The sequence below is a fragment of the Stegostoma tigrinum genome, chromosome 1, assembly GCF_030684315.1.
Source record: "Stegostoma tigrinum isolate sSteTig4 chromosome 1, sSteTig4.hap1, whole genome shotgun sequence".
NCBI classification, from domain to species: domain Eukaryota; kingdom Metazoa; phylum Chordata; class Chondrichthyes; order Orectolobiformes; family Stegostomatidae; genus Stegostoma; species Stegostoma tigrinum.
The window spans coordinates 69303124-69329652 of NC_081354.1; the positions used below are offsets into that span (position 1 = coordinate 69303124).

At 41.2% G+C, this 26529-nt stretch overlaps 1 protein-coding gene across 4 annotated transcripts in view; it reads right to left on the reverse strand.

The window, feature by feature from the left end:
* The window catches only part of prdm5 (PR domain containing 5), a 295357-nt gene that overhangs the window by 93575 nt on the left and 175253 nt on the right, over positions 1-26529 (reverse strand). For all 4 annotated transcript variants that reach the window (XM_048563583.1, XM_048563497.1, XM_048563403.1 and 1 more), the window contains one exon: positions 11934-12027. In XM_048563583.1, the coding sequence (XP_048419540.1) occupies positions 11934-12027 (94 nt within the window). The remainder of the gene's footprint in view (positions 1-11933; positions 12028-26529) is intronic.

Below are 26529 nucleotides of genomic sequence, written 5' to 3' on the forward strand. Positions count from 1 at the left end.
CACATGTGCAGATGCACGAGGTGCTTAGGTCTAAGTGTGTGTCAGGCAACCTGGCAGAAGCATAAAAATTCTCGGGTGTTCTTGAGCTGCAACGTGTTGGAGGCCTGAAATGCTTTGCAAGTTGTTCTGAGCACATCATGATGTGGGGAGGCTGGTGAGTGGCCGATGCCAATTTGCATAGTCAAAAGGAAGATGAGGATCATGTCCATGCAGCACACAGGGACAGTGACTTCTGCACGATGGATGACGGCCAGGATAAGCAAATCAGTGAACTCCCTCCCCCCCATGAATATAAGTCAAATATAAACTCTGTCACTTGTGTTAAAATTTTGACAGCGTTAAATATTAAGGAACTGAGAAACAACAAAATCTTTCAACTTCAGCAGACTTTTCATTGATTCGGATTCAAAATTTTGAATAATTCTGCCAGCTATTTGAGCTCCATACCCTGAGAAAGAAAGGCCAAATCTTCACTCAAAAATGCACTTCCATTTCCCCCAGTAATTAAGCAGTGAAAGCACAGCTACATTTTTCACTGGTGCAGCATAAGTTGGGGAAGAACGCTAGAGAAGGAATAGTCAGATGTCTCAGGAGTGGGGTGATGCAGTTTGGACAGCCCTGAGTACAAAGGTCCTCAGGTGGATAAGTATGAGCATCTTCTGAATCCAACAAGTTCTCACCAAGTAAAAACCTGGCAACCGCAGTACAAGTTCCAAGATGGTCGACAACATAAATGGTGAGAGGCTTCTTCCTAAGTATGAAGAATCTAGAATTAGTGGAGGCAATTAATGGAGGCAAAATCTCAGGGTAAAAGGTTGGCCACTTCGGACTGAGAGGGATGTGAAACTGCTGTATACTCTACTTCAGAGGGCATTGGATGCTCGGTCTAATATATTCATGACTGGCGATGCCAGGTTTTCAGACACTAAGGGACTTGGTGATCATGTGGGCAAATGTTGTTTATGCAAACATTAAGCCATGATATTCTTAAAAGGCCCTGAGGCCTTGTGATTGACTCCTGATCTTTTGTTTATATTTTTATCTTTTGAATACTTAGGTAAAGAAAATTGATATAGCACAAAGTTAGTCAAAATTTAATCAAACCCCTTCCTTCATTCACTTTCTTTCTGTTTTGTTTTATATGGTGTAACATTGGTTCTCTCTTTCTATCCCTTCTCAATTCCTCCTTAACCTCACAGTTTCTCTTTCACACCATTCTCCACAGTCTTAATACCATCCACTTCTCAAGGTCCAACACCACGCAGTATTTCTTTATTTAATCTGACAATTTTAAAGCGATTAGTTTCAATAAGTGAAGTTTTGTCAACCTATATCACACACTTTTACACATCCCATTGCGTTGAACTTGCAGCTTCTGATCTGTAAGCGCAATTATTAAAAAACAAAATTGTTAGTGATTAACATGTAAACCAATTGGAACACCTCAAATTAGATTGTTTTAAGCAGCTTCTTTGGTTCTGTAAGCTGCCCCCCTGTCATTTATGGCTCTTAAAAGGGCCACGTTTAGTCAAGCTGATGTGGCAAATGCAATCTAAATGTTGACAGCAGGAACAATAAGTCAAAAGTACAATGAATTACAGCTCAAAGATCAACTTGGGAATGAAGAGATGCTTTTTGCTTGCCATCTGAGCAATGAATGGGAATGAAACTCAAGCCATTGTACTCTAATGGCGGAGTGGGGGGCTTAATCAACCCCCAGATCAGTTCTAGGCTCAACAGGCAAGCTGAAAACATAAACAAACACTTTCTCTGTGGCTACCCTCTTCCATTTCATTGCAAAGTGATTTATTTTGTAAAATTCCAATTTATTCCTCGAGTTAAAACGGAAATCAGCATTTAATCCAGAGTCAGTCCAGTGACCTTTTCATCACTTATATAAACGATGTGGATGTGAACCTAGGAGCTACAGCTAGTAAGTTTGCGGATAACACCAAAATTGGCAGTGTGGCAGGAAGTGACAAAGATTACCTCAAAGTAAACAGGACCTCAATCACTTGGTCGAGGAGTGGTAGATGGAGCGTAATTTAGATAAACGTGAGGTGCTGCATTTTGGAAAGGCAAATCAGGGCAGGATTTATATACTTAATGGTAAGGTCCTGGGGAGTGCTGCTGAGAAAGAGACCTTGTAGTGCAGGTTCATAGTTCCTTGAAAGTGGAGTCACAGGTAGATACGATAGTGAAGGCAGCATTTGGTACGCTTGCCTTTACTGGCCAGTGCATTGAGTGGAGGAGTTGGGAGGTTATGTTGCATCCGTACAGGACATTGGCTAGGTCATTATTGGAATACTGTGGGCAATTCCAGTTTCCCTGTTGTGAAACTTGAAAGATTTCAGAGAAGACTTACAAAGATGTTGCCAGGGATGGAGGATTTGAGCTATAGGAAAAGGCTGACTGTACTGGGGCTATTTTCCCTGGTGCATCAGTGGCTGAAGGGTGACCTTATAGAGATTTATAAAACCATGAGAGGCATGGATAGGGTAAAGAGACAAGGTATTTTCCCTAGGGTGGGAGAGTCCAAAATTAGACAGCATAGCTGTCAGAATGATATCAGAATTAATCCAAGTCAGTCTTAATTCAAGTCAGTTCCAACAAATGCGTTGTGGAGGTTAGTATGATAAGGCAAAACTGTTAGTTAAGCAAAAACTGCATCATCAACAGATAAAATGAGTGAGCTGCTCTATTCATAATGTCTCACTCCCAAATCCTCTCGCCTGTTGCTCTCCATCCTTCTTCATTATGAGAAGGATTGTTTTGTGTCCATTTGGAAGAACATTCCACCCTTGTGTGGGTGAGGTTGCTGTTGGACACCTGAAGGAATACAGCTGCACTAAGAAAATTGGTATTGAGCTGTATAAATCACAGTTGCACTAATATGAATTGGTGAATCCATGCCAGTGTAGAAGCAGGAAACTCACGCGAACGGATCTTTTGCAAATGGGCAAAGATGTACAAATTCGTTTCTAACAGTGTGGCAGATGTATCTAGAAGTTAGGGCAATTGACTGTTGAAATGTCTGTATGGTAAGGTTTTGGTATGAGGCTACCTTAAATCAGCCTACACGTGGACATCATATGGGCTCAATCAGCAAATATCTGCACTGTGCTACAGGTATGTGACACATTAAGCCTGTGTGCACCTCTCTTAACTGTGTATCCATGAAGTCCAATTTGGGCCTGGCAGAATTAATTTGCACTGTTGACTCCTATCTCACTTTCTATCCAAAAGCTCTCTGCTCCAATCCAAATTAGTATTTTTAGATCTCTTAAAATAGTGATTGCCTATGTACTTTTTAAAAAGGGGTTTTGCATTAGCTTGTGGTTAAACTGCATTGCATGCTTCACCAGAGTGATTTCTGGATGACTATCCTGCCTGAGAAACAGACATTTTTGATGAAGACATCATAGTTAAGCACACACTGAACAAAAGGAGATGTGTAAATGGTCCTATGTCAAATATAAATGTTTTATTCATACTTTGTATCCTTGGTTAAAACTTTCCAGGAGCACTATTCAAGATCTGTATCCAATACAAGAGGTTGAAAATTGAACAGAACAAAGCAAATCTTATGTCTCTGGCCCCATACTGCGTTTAAGACTGTTATCGTATTTTCTGCAACACAATTAGACATGGAACTTCTGAAGTCACTTTTTTTTTGGTGCCTGATGTCATTTTATTTAGAAACATTATATTGGACACATAAACAGCTTTCATCTCAGCAACTGCTGGTGGCTGATGGCCATGTTACAATTTAGGTAAATTAGATTAAATACACATGTTGAATGGGAGGCAGGGGTAGGGAAATTTGAAAATACTGATGCAGCTTGAGCCAGTCCATAAGGTCTAACACATATGGAGAAATTAAATAAAAACTGAACTCTTTAAGAATACCTTGAAAAATGTGCACTACTATTGTGAAAACTTTAATCTGTTAAAATGAAAGCAACAAAACAGTTGCCTGTGATTTGTTTCCTCTCATTTGTTTGAAAGAAACCACCCCCCCCAACCCAGTGTTGAACTCTCTCCTATGATAATCACTTTGAATCGATGACTGGGGCTACGCATTAATTTTGAAATAGATATGCCAATTAATTTTAACTGAATTGCAAAGAATTCACAATATCATAAGAGAATCATAATCGTAAAAATCATAAAAGATTGGGGAATGTCTATTCTGGGTATCAGTTGCAATGCATCCAGCATTAAAACTGCTGAGCAGCTCAGACCTCTGAGATTGAATCTGACTGACAGGGAATAGAATGTCAATGTAGTGTCTTACAGCCAACACACTGACATCCTTTGAGACACACAAAGGGAAATCAGCCTGTGAATATGTTTATATACCAGTCCACCTATTTACATTGGCATAAAACCAATGATGTGGCAACTGTAAAACCAATAGTTAAGTTGATCAAATACCAGTATGGGAAGGTGAAGAGTTTACACAGATGGGAATGCTCCTGAATAGAGTGCATACAGTGCGGATGATATCATTTGATTTATATCTGGCTTATACTAAATATTACAACATACAAAAAGTCATAAACAAAAAAGTCCACTTGACTTGTCAAAATTAATTTATTTCATACAATAACTAACTCTTCATGACATCTCACTGAATTTTGATTAGCCCTAATGTTTTCTTGGTCTGTATTAACATTGCTCAGTTAAGTACATCAAACATTCTTCTCTAGATGGAGACTGATTTTCTCTGAGCTTTCTACTCTCATGTACTTATCACTCATTTTCAGTTATGTCTTATGATCTTGCTATCTTAGATTCATAGAATCCCTACAATGTAGGAGCATTGATGTAGGAGCCCATCAAGTCCACACTGACTCTCCAAAGAGTATCCCACGCAGGCACTTCCCTTATCCTATTCCTGTAACCCTGCATTTCCCATGGTGAACTCAAGCCTGTACGTCCCTGGAAACTATGGGCAATTTAGCATGGACAGTACACCTGACCTGCACATCTTTGGACTGTGGGAGGAAACTGGAGCAGCCGGAGGAAATCCACTAAAACCGGGGGAGAATGTGCAAACTCCACACAGACAGTCACCTGAGACTGAAATCGAACCCAGATCCCTAGCACTGTGAGGAAGCAGTGCTAACCACTGACTCAAAGATTAAAGCAATCATCCTATCTGCATCCTCTCTGATGAAGGGTCTAGGCCCGAAACGTCAGCTTTTGTGCTCCTGAGATGCTGCTTGGCCTGCTGTGTTCATCCAGCCTCACATTTTATTATCTTGGAATTCTCCAGCATCTGCAGTTCCCATTATCTCTGATCCTATCTGTATCGTTTGATCTTTGATGCACTTCAGTGAAGTCCATCCTCATTCATTGCCAATCTACTTTGAATGATTATCAAGTTTTGTTTTCCTATTTTTGTACCTCTCCTGTTGAAAGTATGCTTGATTGTGGCCTGGTGTCAAAAATGAATTGCAGTCCTTTACACATGGCCTAACAAATGCATTCAAAAATGTTACCATGACTCAAGATGAGTTCTACCAATGTGTGTTCTGCATTCCTACTCCCAACATGGATCTTTGAAGGTTGATGCTCAATATGGAGTGGACATAAAGTTTAGTGGACAGAAAATCCTCTAGTAACATGGTTACCTACGATAATTTCTGACAAGTGCTGTGATTCAATGTTTTTCACCAGGAGCAGCTTTTTAAAAAATCTACCCGATGTCTAATGCATACAGCCACCAAGCACACAGTCACAAAGTGACCCACACTGTGCAGAAAGTTGTGCATCCATTGATTGTTCTCATTCCTTTTGTGTTACCGGAGCATACTTTCCTCTCATCATTTATGAAAGATATCAGATCATCTGGGTTCAACATATAGTGGAGAAATTAGACAGGCAGGATCACATGTGTGTGATGGAACAGTTCACCAGATGGAGAATCGTGCAGCTTTTACTACTGCTGTAGGCTTCTTATTTCCTGGTTTTCGGCTGCAGGCTAAACCTAAATAATCATAGAAATATTGGAGCTTCATAGCAGAGGAAAAGGTCATTTCATCCACCACGACTATGCAATTAAATGAGAACTCTCTGGCAGAATTCCACTTGGCACCTCTTAGTCTGTGGCCCTATAGGTTATGATACTTCAATATTCAAGCACTTCCATAAGAAATGTGGGTTCCTGCTCCTACCATCCTTTCAGTAAATGAGTTCTGAACTTCTACTGCCCACTTGGCGAAAAACTTCTTTTTTTAAAATTCCCCTCTAAACTTTGTGTCAAATATGTTAAATCTATGTCCTCAATGATTGATTGACCTGCTAAGGGGATTGATCATTCGGCCTACCATCAACTAATTCAAATCTATTTACTCAAGTTTAAAGGTTTTCTTTCTTGCTCTGGGTATAAAATATTGTAGTTATTAGTTTTAAATTTGGCTTTTTGCATCAGCCAAATCATATATCCTACCAAAACACTTATTGCGAATTTCTTACTGGGTCCTGTGTAGTGTTTTCTTTAAATTTCAGTTGCTAGCAAAATACTTCTTGTTTTCCCTTTATTTTGTTTGATCGTAGGTTGTGATCATCAATGACAAGGGCAGCATTTATTGGACACCTCTACTTCTCCTTGAGAAAATGCACTCAATAGAAATAAATGGAGTCTGAGGAATCGTCTTGGATGCCTTCATTCAACACTTCCTATTAGACTAGTGTAACCTCTTTCACAAGTACACTCTTTCTGATCTTAATACAAAAATTATAACACTATTTGTAATATTCTAATCACCTCTAGGTCCAGGTGGTGGTGATAAAATAGATTTTATTTGAACAAAACAGAACTCCTATCATTTTAATCATGGCAGTCCTAGAACCTCCATCTGTAGCAAAATTATATGGAGGCCCCATTTCACCAATGGTGGCAACATACCAAGAGTAGAGTAGAGGAAGAGGAAATGGTATTAAAAGGCCAAAAAGTTACTGAATGAAGCCATTGAAGATGGGTCTTTACTGAGATGATTATTCGGCTACAATAACATTCTTTTTTTTCCAGAAAATTCCTTTTTGTGAGTAACAATTCAGAAATCCAAAACAAAAACACTTATGGGAACTGATTACTTGGTTCCCAGCACTACAACACAAATCTCAGAGATAAGATGGAAAGAAACCACACTATCTACAATTATACATTTTTCTACGATCTTTCAACTTGAATTAATTTTGTGATGAAGACTCTCCAACTCAGCTGGTTCTTAGCACGATTTCCTCCAAGTGAACCAGATAAAACAAAAGTCTCTCTAAGCTACCAGCTAAATTTGTGACCTTGTAAAAATAAAGCTCTAATGTCCACAGTGAACTTTCAATTCCAACTTTTAAAGACACTACTCTAAGTATTTCTACAAACTTGAAATAAAACAATTTTCCACAATTCTTCAAAACTTAAATACTCCAAACATTTTAAAATATAACGTGCATTTACAGTAGCAAAAAAAATACGTTGGAACATTTTTTTAACAAGGCATTTCTTGGAATTCATATGGTTGCAGATAATTCTTGGTCTTAGTTGCTTAAAATCAGTTCAGGGAAAGCACCTGACTATTTTACAACTGGGTATTATAGCTGTTCTATTTGGACAGTGTTTCAGGCTTTGGGGTTTGTGTTTGGATATTCAGTTGAGAAAGTTGCTGCAGTACAAGCTGCTTAGCTCACGTCCTCTGTCCCTGGGACACCTTTTACTGTGAGGTCAGGGTGAAACCCAATTGTTCTTCTGGAAGAGCGGCTGAAAGAACTCCTCAATACCAAATTTCCTCAGAAAGTAGGCAAACAACTCTCCAGGGCCAACCAACCTATTTATTTCCCTGACTTGCACACCTCTCTTGTCACATTCAGACAGGGGAAAATTGTGTCCTGGAAGTTTGTTTTTTATCGCACTCAAAGTATACTTGCTTTAAAAACACTCAGCATTTGCCTAATGTCCTTTGGTTCAAATTGTTAGAACCAATGGGGTTAAGGAGCTGTCAAAATTCATAATGCCACTCATTCCAATTGCTGTGTCTCCCCTCTGGCTTGCGTCATATTAATCTATTCTCAAGCAGGAAAGAAACAGGTCATCAGAAGCTATTCAGAAATTTCAGCTTGAGGCTTGAGTACAGCCAATGTGAATTTCCCAGCAAGGTGACACGTGCAGAAGCCCAGAAGGTAATTATTAAGTTTGTTCTTTTTTTAATCACGTATTTTTTCATTCATGACGAGGGACATAGTCCTCAGTCTCCTACACTCAACCATACATCTCAGCAACAACCTCTCCATTTTCCCCACCCTCCTGGGTTACAATCCTGAACTCAGACTCTCCCTCACAAACTGAGGGATGGCCCTTTCTTGATCTCTGAAAAGCTGCCTCCCACTTCTGATCCTGGTACCTGGCCTTCTCCACAACAAACTGCTGACAAACCAACTCATTTGCAGCCTCCTGCTGCCTGAGTGCATACCTGTCCACCAGATTTGCTGTCAAATTGACTGATAGACTGGCAGGCAAGAGTCTGCAGCAGATTGCCCAAATATTAAGATCAAGAGTGTCAACATTTTCCCTGCCTGACTTATCTGAATGGCTGCACTCCTCATTAATATTTGGGTTTTTGTTTCCACTAAAATTTTCTACAAAATGTAAGAAAACTTACTGTTGTTTAGTAAGACACACTGAAGTCACTATAAGTAATGCACACAAATACAGTGAAATAATCCAGGTCCTTAATGTTGGTTGAGTACCATATTCCAATTTCAATTTGACCAAATCAAAGCAGTGCAGCAATCCAACAAATTACTGTAACAAAAACAGAAACGCGGAGAAACTCAACAGGTCTATCAGCATCTGCAGAGAGAAAACAGAGTTCATACTTCAGGTCAAGCAACACTTGACTTGAAGTGTTAATTCTGTTTTCTCTCCACAGATGCTGTCAGACCCACTGGGTTTCTCTAACACTTTCTACATTTGTTTGTTTCAGATCTCAACATCTGCAATTCCTTATTCTATTTTAGCAAATTACTGACTGAATATGGTTGCATATTGATGAAACATAGCCATTCAATGATGCCCCCCAAATTAATTGAAGCATATTCTTACTTTTGCATCTCATCATTACACACATTTCTTTAGATTTGAATTCTACCACAGGGATTCTCAACTGGCAGTCAATGAAAATGTGGGTAAAAATTATACTGTGATCTTCCTGGCACACACTGGGAGTATACATCCGTAAATTGCAAAGGTCCAGCATGGGGAGAAACATAAGATGAGAAAGAGAAGAGTTGCTGCAATTGTTGCAGAAGATCAGGGAGAGAGAGTGGGCCTTCTCCTCCCTCAGATCTGTTAGTGGCAATTGGCAGCCAGTTGTTTGCCAGTGGGGCCCCAGGCAGAATTCACTCTCCTGTCCACAATGTTTAAATGGTAAATTGCACAATGGTTTTGTGGACAAATGGGCTAAGAGTCATCCAAAGAGTATCTGCAATTTTTTTGGCCGTTTTCAGCATTTGTTCTGGCTGTTACATATGAGCCAAGAATGGCAGAGCTGGCTAATCAAATGGGCTGTTGCTAATGCCACTTGGAGCTGAGATACAGGAATAGCATATACATGAGGGGTGGATGTTATATACATAAAAGAACCACCAAGTTGCATGAAGACATGACCCTGAAACACAGGTACACATTTATGGCGATCCCTCTGACTGACAGCTTGGGAATCTTGCTGTGCATGACTGTACTGTTAGTTTTTAACCAGGTGGAGTGTATCAGCAAGATGAGCCACATTGCATCAGTAAAACAAAGAATAAACCAATGTTTAGGATAATAAAATGTGAGGCTGGATGAACACAGCAGGCCCAGCAGCATCTCAGGAGCACAAAAGCTGACGTTTCAGGCCTAGACCCTTCATCAGAGAGGGGGATGGGGTGAGGGTTCTGGAATAAATCGGGAGAGAGGGGGAGGCGGACCGAAGAGGGAGAGAAAAGAAGATAGGTGGAGAGGAGAGTATAGGTGGGGAGGTAGGGAGGGGATAGGTCAGTCCAGGGAAGACGGACAGGTCAAGGAGGTGGGATGAGGATAGTAGGTAGGAGATGTAGGTGCGGTTTGGGGTGGGAGGAAGGGATGGGTGAGAGGAAGAACAGGTTAGGGAGACAGAGACAGGTTGGACTGGTTTTGGGATGCAGTGGGTGGAGGGGAAGAGCTGGGCTGGTTGTGTGGCGCAGTGGGGGGAGGGGACGAACTGGGCTGGTTTTGGGATGCGGTGGGGGAAGGGGAGATTTTGAAGCTGGTGAAGTCCACATTGATACCGTTGGGCTGCAGGGTACCCAAGCGGAATATGAGTTGCTGTTCCTGCAACCTTCGGGTGGCATCATTGTGGCACTGCAGGAGGCCCATGATGGACATGTCATCTAAAGAATGGGAGGGGGAGTGGAAATGGTTTGCGACTGGGAGGTGCAGTTGTTTATTGCGAACCGAGCGGAGGTGTTCTGCAAAGCGCTCCCCAAGCCTCCGCTTGGTTTCCCCAATGTAGAGAGAGCCACACTGGGTACAGTGGATGCAGTATACCACATTGGCAGATGTGCAGGTGAACATCTGCTTAATATGGAAAGTCATCTTGGGGCCTGGGATAGGGGTGAGGGAGGAGGTGTGGGGGCAAGTGTAGCATTTCCTGCGGTTGCAGGGGAAGGTGCCGGGTGTGGTGGGGTTGGAGGGCAGTGTGGAACGCACAAGGGAGTCACGGAGAGAGTGGTCTCTCCGGAAAGCAGACAAGGGTGGGGATGGAAAAATGTCTTGGGTGGTGGGGTCGGATTGTAGATGGCGGAAGTGTCGGAGGATGATGCGTTGTATCCGGAGGTTGGTGGGGTGGTGTGTGAGAGCGAGGGGGATCCTCTTTGGGTGGTTGTGGCAGGGGCGGGGTGTGAGGGATGTGTTGCGGGAAATGCAGGAGACGTGGTCAAGGGCATTCTTGACCACTATGGGGGGAAAGTTGCGGTCCTTGAAGAACTTGGACATCTGGGATTTGCGGGAGTGGAATGCCTCATCATGGGAGCAGATGCGGCAGAGGCGGAGGAATTGGGAATAGGGGATGGAATTTTTGCAGGAGGGTGGGTGGGAGGAGGTGTATTCTAGGTAGCTGTGGGAGTCGGTGGGCTTGAAATGGACATCAGTTACAAGCTGGTTGCCTGAAATGGAGACTGAGAGGTCCAGGAAGGTGAGAGATGTGCTGGAGATGGCCCAGGTGAACTGAAGGTTGGGGTGGAAGGTGTTGGTGAAGTGAATAAACCAATGTTTAATTATTTGCATACAAAGAAAACTTTACTCGAGATGTGTGGAATATTTAGAACATAGCAGAGGGCTCAAGAGTAAAATGACTGAGAACTCTTGTTATGCCATATATGCAGAAACATAAAAACTCAGAGTTGTTGCAATTGTTTCAATATTTAGTCAGCTAGAGTGACATATTTTTGTTACTAGTACACTGGAATGCAATTCATTCCTCAGCTGACATCAGCAAATACAGATTAGTCTGAAATTGCTCAGCATTAATAAAACGTATGTCCTTTCTAATCATCATTTCTGTTTTTTTTAGTGCAACCAAGGTTGAAAGACATGCTTTTATTTGGAATTATTGCAAGCTCATGGCCACACATTCCGTGGTTCAGGGCAGGTATTTCTGCTTTAACACGTGTTTCATTAACGCAAATTAGCTGTACTGCAGTTGATGAATAGTAGACACGGTGTGGATAGCGTGAACTTTCTACCGTGCAAGTAAAGCAATTTCCCTCAAATGCAATATTCTATTGTGCCAGGTCATGCAAGAACACTATAGAGGAACTGCCGGTATGTCAAGGCAGCTGCTTAGTGCCCAAACTCTAAATAAATATAACAACTAATGTAGCTGACCCTCTCCAAATTTGTCAACATGTACCTGTATGGCTTCGAATGTGCACACGTAATGTTCCATTGCTAGCAAATTTCTGGCCACAATAAGGGCAAATCTTCTCTTTCTCGCCAGTATGTGTCTGAAAGACAAGAGGTAAGCAGCATTCAGTTCAAACTGCATTCTAGAAACATCCTGAAGTGCTTTCTTGTTGACTGCAATCAAATCTTGTTTAATCACTATTTTCATATTTAATTAGCCTGCAGTATCATCAGCTTCTTAAATGTTGACCATTATTTGTAGTTATTCTTGAATATGAAACAACACTAAATACGAACTAATGCTGGGGCTAGTAATTCACACAGCCTCCTTCTGAGTGAACCATTACAGATGCTCGACTTCAACTGGCAGAACCAGAAAATAAACTGGGTTAAACAAGTTGTGATGCCAGAAATGCAATCCAATCTCTGTCTTAAGTAAAATGTGCAGAAGACAATAGACAATAGGTGCTGGAGTAGGCCATTCGGCCCTTCGAGCCAGCACCACCTTTCATTACGATCATGGCTGATCATCCACAATCAGTATCCTGTTCCTGCCTTATCCCCATAACTCTTGATTCCACTATCTTTAACAGCTCTGTCTATCTCTTTCTTGAAAGCATCGAGAGAGTTGGCCTCCACTGCCTTCTGGGGTAGAGCATTCCATATATCCACCACTCTCTGAAGAATTTGCAATCAGAATATAATTTCATCCTGAATTTAGGGCAATTTCTAAACTTCACAAAGATAAAATTCCAGAAGTACTCAGTTTTACAGCACAGAAACAGACCCTTCGATCCAACTCGCCCACATTAACCAGACATCCCAATCTGATCTAATCTCATTTGCCAGCATTTGACCCGTATCCCTATAAACCCTTTCTATTCATGCACCCATCCAGGTGCCTTTTAAATGTTGTAACTGTTCTAGCCTCCACCACTTCCTCTGGCAGCTCATTCCACTACACACAAAACCCTCTGCAAATCAAAATTTACTCCTCAGGTCCCCATTAATTCTTCGCCCCTCTCACCTTAAACCTATGCCACCTAGTTATGGGGCTCCCCTATCCAAGGGAAAAACCCTTGGCTTTTCACCTTATCCCTGCCCCTCATGATTTTATAAACCTCTATAAGTCACCCCTGAAATGCTCCAGGAAAAGAAAAGCCCCAACTATAACTCAAACCCTCCAGTCCTGGCAACATCCTTGTAAAACTTTTCTGCACCCTCTCAAGTTCAACAAAATCTTTCCTATAGAAGGGAACCAGAATTGTCTGCAGTATTCTAAAAGTTTTTCTATAAACATTAGTTTTGACCACCTTTGCTCAAGCTTTGCAAAAGATAACAGATTTGAAGCAAATGAATTAAATGTATAACAATGTATCTAAAACATAATAACAGTGTGGCAGGATACACCTGTATGAGATTAGTGAATAATTAAAAGTCCTTCAGAAATTGATGGATAGCATTTCATTAAGTGTATTTTCTTTGTTGTAGGAGCCCTCTTCTGTCCCAATCAAATGTCATCACAAAAAAAAACAGACTTTTAGGGCTGAGTTTCATTGTGGGCTTCAGGAATTCAACAGCAGAAGCAAAAGGTGGTCTGAGCCTGCCCTTTCAGACAGTGAGATTTGCTGAGTGATCTTCCGGCTAGTAGCTTCCCAAGTGATCACCTCAGCATTCACCATCATTCTTAAGTCACCAGGCATACAGTCAAAGCTGCCTTCCCAATTAGAGCTTACATACAGCATGAGAGAAGGGGCAGCCTCAAAGGGTGGTTGGGTATTACTGAAGCAAATCACAAACTGCCAGGGCTGCTCTGCACAACGGTGAAGACATAAATAGAAAATTGATCCTGGCCAGCCCAACATTTTGGAGAGGTTGCCCCTCAGCTGGATCAGAGTTGGCAGCAATTATAATCTTGCATGCCTATTGCTGCCATTGAAGAGGATTGAAGACTCTGGCTTCACTGATCCTCGAGCCTCTAAGAGAAGACACCTTTATTGAACTGGCAGCATCAGCAAGTGACAAAGTGCCAATTAGGCTGTAAAATCATCCCTAATGAGTGCCTTAAACAGCATTAATGACCGCCTGCCTCCAAACTGTTTCACTGTTGGAAGGCGTCTTTGGCAGCAGGCATGAACTATCCTCATGCAGCTTCCTTATGTTCAAGACCAACTATTGCAGCATAAGAAAATTCAGGGTTTCATTTCCTATTTCCCCTTCTACTTCTTGAGACATGCAACAAATGACACATCTAAAAATCCATTAAAACTATAGGTAGATAATAGAAAAACAGGAGTTCTGTTTGGCGAATTTCTATCATTCTGACATATCACAGCTTTCTAATGAGGAAAATGGTACTTTTACATGCTGGGCCAAATAGAAGTTACCATTTGAACAGCTTCAATGCAAAAAAAGCTGGTGTTTGCTTAATATTCCACTCCTACTGGGCCCACAGTCATCAACTTAGTTCCACATCACACCGTTAGGCATCAAAGAAACAGATATTTGGCACATTATAGCGAACAATGGGGTACAAGTGTCACATCGACTATTTTATTAATTTCTTGTACCGTCTTGAAATAAAAGGTGTAACCTTTAAATATTTTGGCTGAGGACCTCAAGTTAATTTCAACAAAGGTGGTGTATTCACAGAAGGCTAGCCTGAAGGAACGTTCATTTCTCCTGGTATTTTTGTTGTAATCTCAATAGAAATGGAACTACAGCTCATTCCAAGTAGCAAATGAAATCTAATATAATTTTTTAAAAACTGATCCTTGGAGCTACAGATGTAACGAGAATTCCAATATTATATGAGCAATGCAAAGTATATACATCTTTTTTTTTAATTGCACATGTTTAAGTTTACAGATTTATGGTTGAAGTTTAACTAGTGCTTCTCCAACAATGAATTTTAAATTGTAGATTTTAATTTAAGAAGCTGTTTAGTGACAATGGTGTAGTGATAACAGTCACTGGGCTAGTGATCCAGAACACAGGTTAGTGTTCTGGAAGCATGGGTTTGAATCCAACTAAGGCAGTGTATAGAATTTAAATTCAGTAAAAGAAAAAGAAAACGTTCAAACAGAGCACTAAAAGCAAGTCTAATATAATCATTAACAATTGATGTAAAAATCCATCTGATTCACTAATGTACTTTACGAAAGAAATCTGTTATCCTTACCTGGCCTGGCTTACATGTAACTCCAGGCCCACAGCAATGTGACTGGTTCTTAACTGCCCTCTGGGTAATTAGGAATGGGAATAATTGCTGGCCCAGCCATTGGTACCCATATCCCTGACACTTTGTGATATTCATAAATGATCTGGATGAGCACGTGGGAGGGACAATAAGGAAGTTTGTGGATGACACAAAGATTGGCCGAGTGGCAGTGAGGAGGAAAATCTTAGGTGAAAGGAGGATTTTTTTTCAAATGGTCAGTTAGAGCAGGTCAATGTTAGACAGAATTTAACCTTGAGATGATGCAGTTTGGAAGAAATAACAAACAACGGAGTATTCAATGAATTGAAGGGCACTAGGAAGCTCACAGGAACAGAAGGAACTCGAAGTTCTTGTTGACATATCCCTGAAGATGGCTGGACACGTGAACAAGATAGTTAAGAAGGCATATGGAGTGCTTGAATCAGTCGAAGCTCAGCTTATAAGAACAGGGAGGTCATGCTGGACCTGTACAGAACTTTGGTTAGGGCCACAGCTGGAGTACTGTGTGCTAGTCTCTATACTACAGGAAGGATATGATTGCACTGGAGAGGGTGCAGAGAATATTCACCAAGCTGTTGCCTGGGATGGAGCATTTCAGCAATGAAGGGAGGCTGGGCAAGCACAGGTTGTTTTCTTTGGAAGAGACAAAGTTGAGAGGAGATCTGATAGAGTTGTATAAGACTATAAGGGACACGGACAGGGTGGATAGAAAGCAGCTGCTCCCCTTAGTTGAAAGGTCAAGAACAAGCAGGCACACATTTAAAGTGAAAGTCAGGAAGGTCAGAAGAGATTTGAGGAATCTATTCTCACCCAGAGGGTGGCTGTGGACAAATGTACTGCCTGGGAGGGTAGATGAGGCGGGTAATGTCACAACCTTTAAAAAGTACTTGGATAAAAAATTTCAGTGCCATAATACTTAAGGCAATACACACGTGGGAAAGTGGGACTTGTGTAAGTAGTACACCACAGACTGGCAGAACTGTTTCTATGGTCCTCTTCAGTACTGTATAAGTGTATGACTTTTCACGAATCCACTAAACTTTATACAGATGCACACTGAAGTGATTTGTAACAAAAAACTGTTACTCCATAAGAATTCAGCAAAGTTAACTATCATTGGTTTGACATGTTATTTTTCAGACACTTGAGCAGAGCTGTGAATTTGGAATTGTCCCGGTGGTACTCAGGCATCTTCTGGTGTAGGTACACTGACAACGCCTGTTAGGAAGGGATTTCCCGGATTTTGACCTTTGACAGAGAAGGAGCAATGATACAGCTTCGAGTCAGGATGTTGTGTAACTTCAAACAGAACTGGCATATGTTTGTTGTATCCCTTGTCCCACCAAGTGGTAGAGGTCAAGAGTTTGGAAGGTATCTAGCCATGTGCACAACTTGCAAGTTGATGCAGAGCGTGCATGTGAGGCTGTCCCATGGGACAATGCATCGTATCAGTAAATGACATTCTCATGCTATAAGTTGTTCTTTTTTATTCTTTAATTAGAATTCCACAAATTAATTTCAGTCAGAAGAACTGAGTGAAGCAGACCAAACTACAACCCAACCTTTAAAAAAAAGGCAAAGACTGCAAAATCACTGATTTAATATTTGCTGAAGTTTACACAAATCTAGAAACTACAGTGCTGTTAAACACTGCTGCACCAAACACAGCAGGTAACAGATCATTAAGAATGTGACGGAAACACATAAATCTGAAACATTAGGTTAATTTGGAGACTGAATTGTTCAATTCCATGCTGCGAAGCTTACTGTGGTGAAAACTGTTCACCCATATCAGGTACACTGTTGACTCAGACTAAAACATGGATGAGTGGAGATTTAAAAGTGAATGAGCTGTGTTTAATCCAAAAACCCATCTACAGCATGGCTTACTCTTATCTCCAAAAATCAGTGAATCTGCTGAGTTTCTTGCTTCAACGGCTTTTATCTGAAAAATGCAGCAACAGCCAACCTTGTCGAATAACTAAAGATTTAACACCAAATCTGTGTTTTTCTTTTTAATTCAAATTCCTTTGACAGGTCAACCAGAAGTTCATTCATTTGACTGCATTTTTATTTAGCTCATTCATATCAATAGCTCACATGGTACTTCTGCTTGATGCCCATCTTTTCAGTGTTAAACGTGACAGATTTGGGAAGTGAAAGTTCATTGATTCAAGTATGTGAGTTGTCAGCAGGAATTGGGTTGGGTCATAGCTGCCACCAGATTTCAGGTTCACAAAACACTACTGTCACATATGCCATAAATCTGCCACTGTTTGCTTCCATACTGTGATTGCTTGTTCCCTCCCAGTATAAAACACATTTCAAAGAAAATCTTAGTACTCAATAGTAGTCTACTATGGTGTCTGTGAAATTAACTTCGCAAAATCTTACATTCTTCTGGCCAAACTTGATGAGCTCCACAGTTGAATGAACAAGTTCACCAACGTATGCTGGCTCTCTGCCAACGTAAACACATGTGAAGTGTCAGAGCAACATTATTACAGGTGGGTCTCAATTGACTAGTTTCCCTTCATCAAAGCTGAATGAACATAAACTCAGTTTAAATGGCATTAACATCCTTTTTGATTTGGTACATTATTTTCTTTAATATGAGAACTTTGTTCATGAAAACAAAAAGAACATTAAAAGAATGAACTATTTACAGTTGCTCTCTGCGCTTTTGTCTAAAAGACTATGAGTTTTTCTCCCCCCAATTGATGCAGTTAAATTCTCCCCTATCTGCTGATTCTTAAAATTCAAAGGGATCATTCCCCACTCTCTCAATCCCTTTTTCTTCCAAATATTAAAATTTTCCTTGCTTTGCAACATTTCCATTGCTTTCTAGATTATTTATTGGCCACAACATCCTCCCTTATGTCACCATGTATGATATGGACAGCCAATAGAAGCATACTGACCAGGATTTTTCCCAAAGCACCAACTCATTTCCACACGCTCAAAGTAGTCGTATCACACTCCAGCGGCCAAAGTTACTACTGGTATTTTACACAGTTTTATCTGGTGTCATAAAATGACATTTTCATGCTCCGAGTAAATGTTTTTCTTGCTGTTTCTTAGGGTTACAGAATTCCAGAAATTAATTTCAGCCAGAAGAACTGAGTGAAACAGACCAATGTACCATGCAACCTTTCTCCTCATCTTTATCTTGGTAAAAAAAGTTAACGCTGCAAAATCACAGGTGGAGCATTCACTGAGTTTTACACAAATGTGGAAGTTACTTTCTCCCAAAGTAAATAAGCACAGCTGTGAATCCAATTATAATTCCATACTGAACACAACTTTTTTTCCGCCTAGGAAATAAATGGACAAAATCTAAGGTATGATTGATAACTTGCAACAATGACATGCACCACAGTTTAACCTCTCTGGATACTGAAGGTATCAAATAACAGAAAATATGCATTTTATACACATATGTAATGAATGAGGTGTCTCTTTCAATAAGTTTAATATTTAGATTGACCTGAAAACAGAAATTCAGAGGCAGTTAATTCAAAAATCACATTGATATATGAAGAAATCAGGAAATTAAGTAAGTTTAATGAGTGTTAATTTTAATTTAAGAGTACTTGGCCCAAGAGTTATTTGTAGAATCACAAAAGGCCATTCAGCCCAGCAAGTCAGCACCAACCCCTGAAACGCACATCTCACACACCTATTTAATGGCCTCTTTATGCACCAGAGTAATTCTGTGATTGATCATTGCCCATCACTAATTACCATGCAGGAGATAAGTGGTGAGGCATCTTGAAAGATTGCATTCTAAGTAATGCGACTATGCTGGTAATACAATTAGGGAAGAAGTTCCAGGATTTTTACCCAACAACACTGAAGGATTAGTGAAGTAATGCCAAGTCAGGATGACAAGAAACTTGGAGAGAAACTTACATGTGACATGCTCCATGCATTTGTCGGTAGCAAAGGTCATGAGTTTGTAGGGTGCAATTGAAGGAGGCTTGGTAAGTTGCTGCAGTACATTTAATAGATATTGGACTATGCTGTGATGGAGGAAGTGAATATTGAAGGTAGTGCAGGTGGCACTGATCAAATTTAAAAAGTTTTGCCTTGGATTATGTCGAACTTCCAGAGTGTTATTGGAGCTGTGCTCATGTAGGTCACTGTACAGTATACCACAAAACTTCAACTTGTGCCCTGTAGAAGGTGGACAGACTTTCGGAACTCAAGAGCTGAGTTATTGCAGAATTCCCAGTGCAGTGATTGGAACCAGGTGGACATTATTGACTATAAGGTCCTTGATTAAGGTTGTTAATCTGAGCCAATCAGGCAACCCTGGCTGACAGATATAAACAGGAGATTCAGTGTCTCCTAAATTCTGGGACTGACTCAAAAGCTAGCTGGCCACAGCCCGTGTACTGTGCACATATAAATAAAGGGTGACTTGGTGACAAGATACCAGCCTCTGTGCAGTTATTTCATCCAGACGCTCATCTGCTGCTGAAACCACGGTATGAATACAGCTGATATTGTTCTTGTCAATGGATGTTGATAGCAGGAAACATTGATAGTCATGCCACTGGATGTCAATGGGTGATGGTTAGGTTCTCTCGTGTTTGGGATGGTGATTGTCTGAAACTTACATATCATTTTGCTCTTGGAGATAAATAAAGTAGTCACTTCTATCTAAGCTGTCATGGGAGAAATTCATTTTCATGCAGAAAAGCTTCAATTTTTTTTGCAAATCCACACATATCATGGAAACACATCACAGGTTTACATGTAAAATTTCTTCACGTCTTTTGCAAGACAAAGCGGTGTGGGGAAAGATCCTTATTTGGACTGTGCTGGACCTGATATAGGGTGGCAATGTTGGCACCAGTGGAGAAAATCATTTAGTTTCTGAAATACTGCCTTCTGATTCATATACATAACAAATTCACCAAAAGGTAGAACTGAATTATAAGTTATTTAGGGGAAAATCAAATCATCTGCTATCCCTATCAAATATCTATCACAGAAAAGACTGTTTATTGACTATTGTATCATTTGCTGAAGTATCAGTACTGCAACAGAACTAAATAAGTAGTATTTGACAAAATAGCACCTCATTATTTGCTGCTCTATTTGTTTCAATGTCTCAAAGCTTGAGTTAATCAATACAGACTGTCTGTGACAGATTTTTTTTGGTTTTACTCATGAAATACTGCCATGTCTCTTGTCTGTGTTGGCCATCTTTTACACTCATACTAAAATCATTGTAATGGCCATCAATCAAATTTCACTCTTTAATATGCACAATAACTGCAGGGCTTGCATTCACTCACTCTGAAGAATTACAGACTATACAATTGATATGGACATCATACCGCAAAGAGAAAAACAATTATAATTTATACAAGAGATAGTAAGAACTGCAGATGCTGGAGTCAGAGACAACACAATCTGAAGCTGGAGAAACACAGCAGGCCAGGCAGCATCAGAGGAGCGGGAAAGTTGATGTTTCGGGTCCAGACCCTTCTTCAGAAATGGGGAGAGGGAAGGGAGCACAGAAATAAATAAAAAGTGAGGAAGCATGGGGCTGGAAAGTTAGGTGGATTGTTGATAGGTGAGAGCAGGTAGGCAGTGGTGGGAAGTGGTGGAAGGAGAGGGTGGGTGGGAGAGAAGACGGACAGGTTGTGTCAGGTTAAGGAAGTCGGGATGAGAGGGAGGGTTGGACATATGATGAGGCCAGTGGTGGGGAGATACTGAAAATGGTAAAATCCACATTTAGGCCATCGGGCTGTAGGCTCCCGAGGCAGAATATGAGGTGCTGCTCCTTCAGTTTGTGTGTGGCGTCATTGTGACACTAGAGGAGGCCCAGGATAGACACGTCACCCAGGGAGTGGAACAGGGAGTTAAAAGGGATGACATGTCCTTCCCAGGCCTTCTCCAGTGTCACGATGATGCCACCCACGAACTACAGGAGCAGCACCTCATATTCTGCCTCAGGAACCTACAACCCAATGGCCTAAATATAGATTTTAAAAGTTTTAAAATCTCCCCACCCCCAGGCCTCATCCCATGACCAACCCTCCCTCTCATCTCCCACCTCCTTGACCTGACATAATCTGTCCATTTCCTCACCCACTTATCCACTCCTCCCACCTCAATGACCAATCCCTACCTGCACTCACTCATCACCGTCCCACGTACCATTCCGGCCCCACGTCTCCTCTCTACTTATTTCTGAGCTCCCTTCCCCCTTCTCCATTTCTGAAGAAGAGTAGCGACCCCAAAATATCAACTTTCCTGCTCCTCTGATGCTGCCTGGCCTGCTGTGTTCCTCTATAAAATTTATATAATACCATTTAAGACGACATTAAGAGATCCCGAAGCTCTTTACAATTAAGTACTTTCAAAATTTAGTCACCATTGTACTTTAGGAAAAGGCTTAGCCAATTTGCACACAAAATCATACCACAAACAGCAGTAAGATAACGGCCACAGCATCAGCTTGGTAATGTTTCCCATGGGATAAACACCAATGGGACCAAACCTGTACTTTTTTTGATATCATGCTATTGGGATCATTGCATTCAGTTGAGAGGGCAGATCAGTTTATGTTTATTACCCTTCCCTCCACAAAAAAGCACCTCCATCACCAGAGATTCTGTCTCAAATACCTGGAATTGCACAAGGACCTGCTGAGCTACTGGCACAAAAAATGTTTGCAATCAGTTTAACTGGAAAAATTAATCACAAGGAATTGAAGACCCATTTGTACACCACCATTTTGGCTGACACAAATGAAATGTTAAAATGATCGGTACAGATTATCAATACTTACTTCTCTTAGCTTTATAGCCCTGAACCTTCACTTCATGTTCTGGGAGCTGTTCAAGCGAAAAATCCAGAAAAGATTAATTATATCTGAGAGGCACCTGCAGTTCTTCTGGACAAAGCTACAGTGGAGCATCTTTGAAACTGCTGAAGCATTCATTGTCTCAGCATAGAATGTCAATGGTATCTGATGCTAAAAACACCACATTGCATTAAGAAAAGGAGAAACGTTCGTTGGGAATTCTTTTTGTAGTCCAGTTTGGGAAAATCTGCTACATACGTACAAAGTATTTGTTTAACCCTATTCTATGAAACATTGTAGTTCATAGAATCTAAAACGAGGGCTAGGGCAATATTTAATGGAAGTGATAGGGGTCATGACCCCAGCAGCAGATATCTCACCAATTGGCCAAGTCAAAAGCAAGCAGCTCTCTTAAACAACAGCACCACTAGCAATGCAGTGACTGCTACAGGTACTACATTTACCCAAGGCTCAAGATCACCCTGAATGCCAGGCAGCAGGCGAATGAGGGTGGGGGAAAGGTTATGTGATAAGTGGGAGCAGCAAAAAGAGGGGGCTGGCTCTCAGTGGGCCCCACATTCCCAAGCCGGGTTCCTTGCTCCCAATACAATGCCTCCCACAGCTGCCCTCCAACATGGCAAGGCCTTATCTTTGCTGGTCAGGATGCGGTCCTCTCTATGGGTGGGAAGTAGTACCTGCCCCAGTGAGGGGTTGGTAGCAGGCATATTTATTCAGGCAGGAGACTGGTGGTTGTGGGCCCCATTGCCCTCTTGCCTCCGCCTCAATTAAGTTTCTGGCAGAATGCCCATGGAGCCCAATGATGGGCGAATAATGCCTAATGAAGAGTGTCATCCTACTCCTCTCTGTTTTGAAGGTGCAGTTATACATAGACCCACGGTGTTTTGGTGGAGCAGGTTCAAGATTTGAACGATCATTCTAACTATTAATTAAGCTGAAATAAAACAGATTAAGGAAAGCGCTATGAAAAGGCACACCAAACTTCTAACACTTGGTATTCATGGTTCATTTGGAAAAAAGGTTCCTTAAAACGTTAGCTCTCACGACAATATTAAAGCAAGCGAGCTGGCAGTTATTTATCACTTCAATCAGTTTTTAGTTGTATTTTCCAGAGCAAAAGGCCTTCTGAAATGATGTCAGTCTTCTTCGAGTGCAGAGCGATAAAATGACACACAAAAGACAGCGTGGAAGTAATAATTGTTGGAGCATTATTTATGCTGGTATATAACATGCAAGTCATCTTCAGCCCGTATTTACATGAGAAAAGTAGCCCTTATAATTTGTAGGATTATCAGCGTTGCTAGATTATTACTGAAGCACAGGAAGTTCCTTTTGCATTGCCTCCACATGTGCCTCTGGTAACACTAACACACAGAAGCCACACAACCGAGACATTTGAAATACTTCCTTTCACAATTTCTCATTTCACTTCACAGCATGGCATTTGCAATTATTTTGAAGCAATTTCACATTTTGTTAAGTTTTCGCATCTTCTCGGAATTTCACCAAAATGATTGTTCAGCATGAAATAACTTGGAAGTTCCTTCCACATTTGACTGATCCCAATGGCTTAGATATAGAAGCACTAAGCAATTCAGAATTCAGAGGAACCACAAGAAACATGAACAAGCTTCCAGCTCTACTGCACAGGATTTTCATGCCACAGAATAGTTGGCACTAAAATACATTTAAATTTAAATGTCATGTGTGTGAGGGAAGTCAAACTTTGTGGATAATGCTTGGATATTCACCTGAGCAACATAACTTGCTATTTTCTGATAGAACTAAGGGAGGTTGTTCAGCCCTTTAGCTTGATGTGTAAGATGATGTCAAACTGCATTAAGCCCCATTTTTGTATCATGTAGACTTGATAATGGTGGGTCAGGTTGTGGAAAGTGCGGAGGGCTGTTCTCGATTACAAAAGGGACATTGATAGAATGCAGAGCTGGGCTGAGAAGTGGCAGATAGAGTTTAACGCTGAAAAGTGTGAGGCGATCTATTTTGGAAGGACTAGCTTAAAAGCAGAATACAGGGTTAACAGAAAGATTCTTGGCAGTGTGGAGGAGCAGTGGGATCTTGGGGTTCATGTCCATAGTTCCCTGAGAGCTGCCACCCAGGTGGATAGAGTTGTTAAGAAGCTGTGTGGTGTGTTAGCTTTCATTAATATAGGCATTAAGTTCATGAGTCATAAAGTTATGCTCCAGCTATACAAAACCCTGGTTCAGCCACATCTGGAGTATTGTGTCCAGTTCTGGTCACCCCATTACAATAAAGATATGAAAGCTTGGAGAGGTGCAGAGAAGATTTACCAGGATGTTGCCTGGAATGGAGGTAAGGTCTTATGAGGAAAGCTTGAGGGAGTTAGGGCTTTTGTCTCTGGAATGCGGAGGATGGGAGGTGACTTGATAGAGGTATACAAAATGATCAGAAGTATAGATAGAGTGGACAGCCAGAGACTTTTTCCTAGGGTGGAGGTAGATATTACGAGAGGGAATAGTTTTAAAGTGACTGGGGGTAAATGTAGGAGAGACTTCAGAGGTAGGTTCTTTGCTCAGAGTGTGGTCGGGATGTGGAATTGCCAGAGCAGGTAGTGCAGTCAGCCTCATTGGGGCATTTAAGTGCTATTAGATAGGCAAAAGGGATGATACTATCAAGGTAGGGGTGGAGGTTAGAGGGACCTTAAGTTTAGGGTAAAAGTTCAGCACAACATCGTAAGCTGAAGGGTCTGTACTGTGCTGTACTGTTCTATGTTCTTGAGTGGGAAAGAATATAACTCTAAATCTCAAAAGAAACAGACCTAACATTAAAGTCAATCCATAGTCTTAGTAACAATATCCATCATACCAACGTAACTTCCGCCTGATTGTTAACATGTAATAAATTACATCTTGTTTAAGAAAACAACCTCTTCTCATTAGATTAGCTCATGCTTTTGACCCTAAGCAAGCCTTGTAGATCCCAACCAAGAGAAAAAAAAAGGATGATGGTGACATATCTACCTTATTTTGACCATATTCCATACAACAGGATTCTGGCAGTGCTCATCTGAAGATTAATTCACCCTCACAATTATAACACAGCAGGCAGCAATGCAGGTTGGATTCTAGTAAGCCCAGAAAAAAGCAAATTCCAGTCACAGCTTTAAAATCAAATTCAAACAGATAGTCAGCAGAGGGAGCTGAATAATTGAGTTTCCTGAAGCAGACAAACTCATGGGGGGGATTTAAAATGGGACAGTCTACAGTCAAAGCTAAAATCATTTCAGACTCGGTAGGAGAAGCGCAACAGCAAGTGTGATGTAAAAGCTACACAGAGTTGGAACACTAATCAATATAGCAGGGTATTACAAGGGATATCAGAACTGTAACAGTAAGATTGACCATTTTACAGCACTGGGAACATGACAAAATTAAATGATAAAGAGGCAATTTAGATACATAAATAGGCTAACAGCGAGATAAAAAACATTACTGGGACCCCAGTAAAAGCAAGAAATCTATAACTGAAGCTGCAAATGAGTGGGAAGAATTTATTAAGGTCATAGAAACCTAAAATCATTCAGGGAAGCAATTAAAGTAAACAGGAATGTTTATTAAAATTGTCAGGCAATAGAGGTTATTAGAAATGTGCTTATGGCAAGAATTGTCTAGGGAAAGCTATTAAGTAAATGAGACTCATCTGTTTAACCACAGGCAGTAGGATTCATTCAGTAAAGCTGTTAGAAAGGATGGGATTGTTTATTAATCCACAGAAGTCAAGAAATCTCCACTTTAGCGACAGAAGGTGAGAAAATTCCATGGTGACCACTAAAGCACAGGAATAATCTTCAGGAAAGCAGCTTTGCTGTGCAGTACTGGTGAAAGCCTTTAAAACTGGTGTCACAATTCATTGGGAAGCACACTGGAAACTAAGGACAGCTTTTCTCAGATTTGTCACAGAAGTTAAACATCTTATAACAGGCACTCAATATTCCCCAAATTACCTGCTTGTCAGACCCAGGTTGGCAAGAAGAATGGTATCAGTGATAATGGGAACTGCAGATGCTGGAGAATCCAAGATAACAAAGTGTAGAGCTGGATGAGGGAGTGTGGAGCAGAATTATACTAATATATACTATAAATACTATTCTCAATTCCTCCGCCTCTGCCGCATCTGCTCCCAGGACGAGGCATTCCATTCCCGCACATCCCAGATGTCCACGTTCTTCAAGGACCACACCTTTCCCCCCACAGTGGTTGAGAATGCCCTTGACCGCGTCTCCCGCATTTCCCGCAACACATCCCTCACACCCCGTCCCCAGAGGATCCCCCTCGTTCTTACACACCACCCCACCAACCTCCAGATACAACGTATCATCCTCTGACACTTCCGCCATCAACAATCCGACCCCACCATCCAAGACATTTTTCTACCCCCACCCTTGTCTGCTTTCTAGAGAGACCACTCTCTCCGTGACTCCCTTGTACGCTCCACACTAACCCCCCCCAACTCCACCACACCCGGCACCTTCCCCTGCAACCGCAGGAAGTGCTACACTTGCCC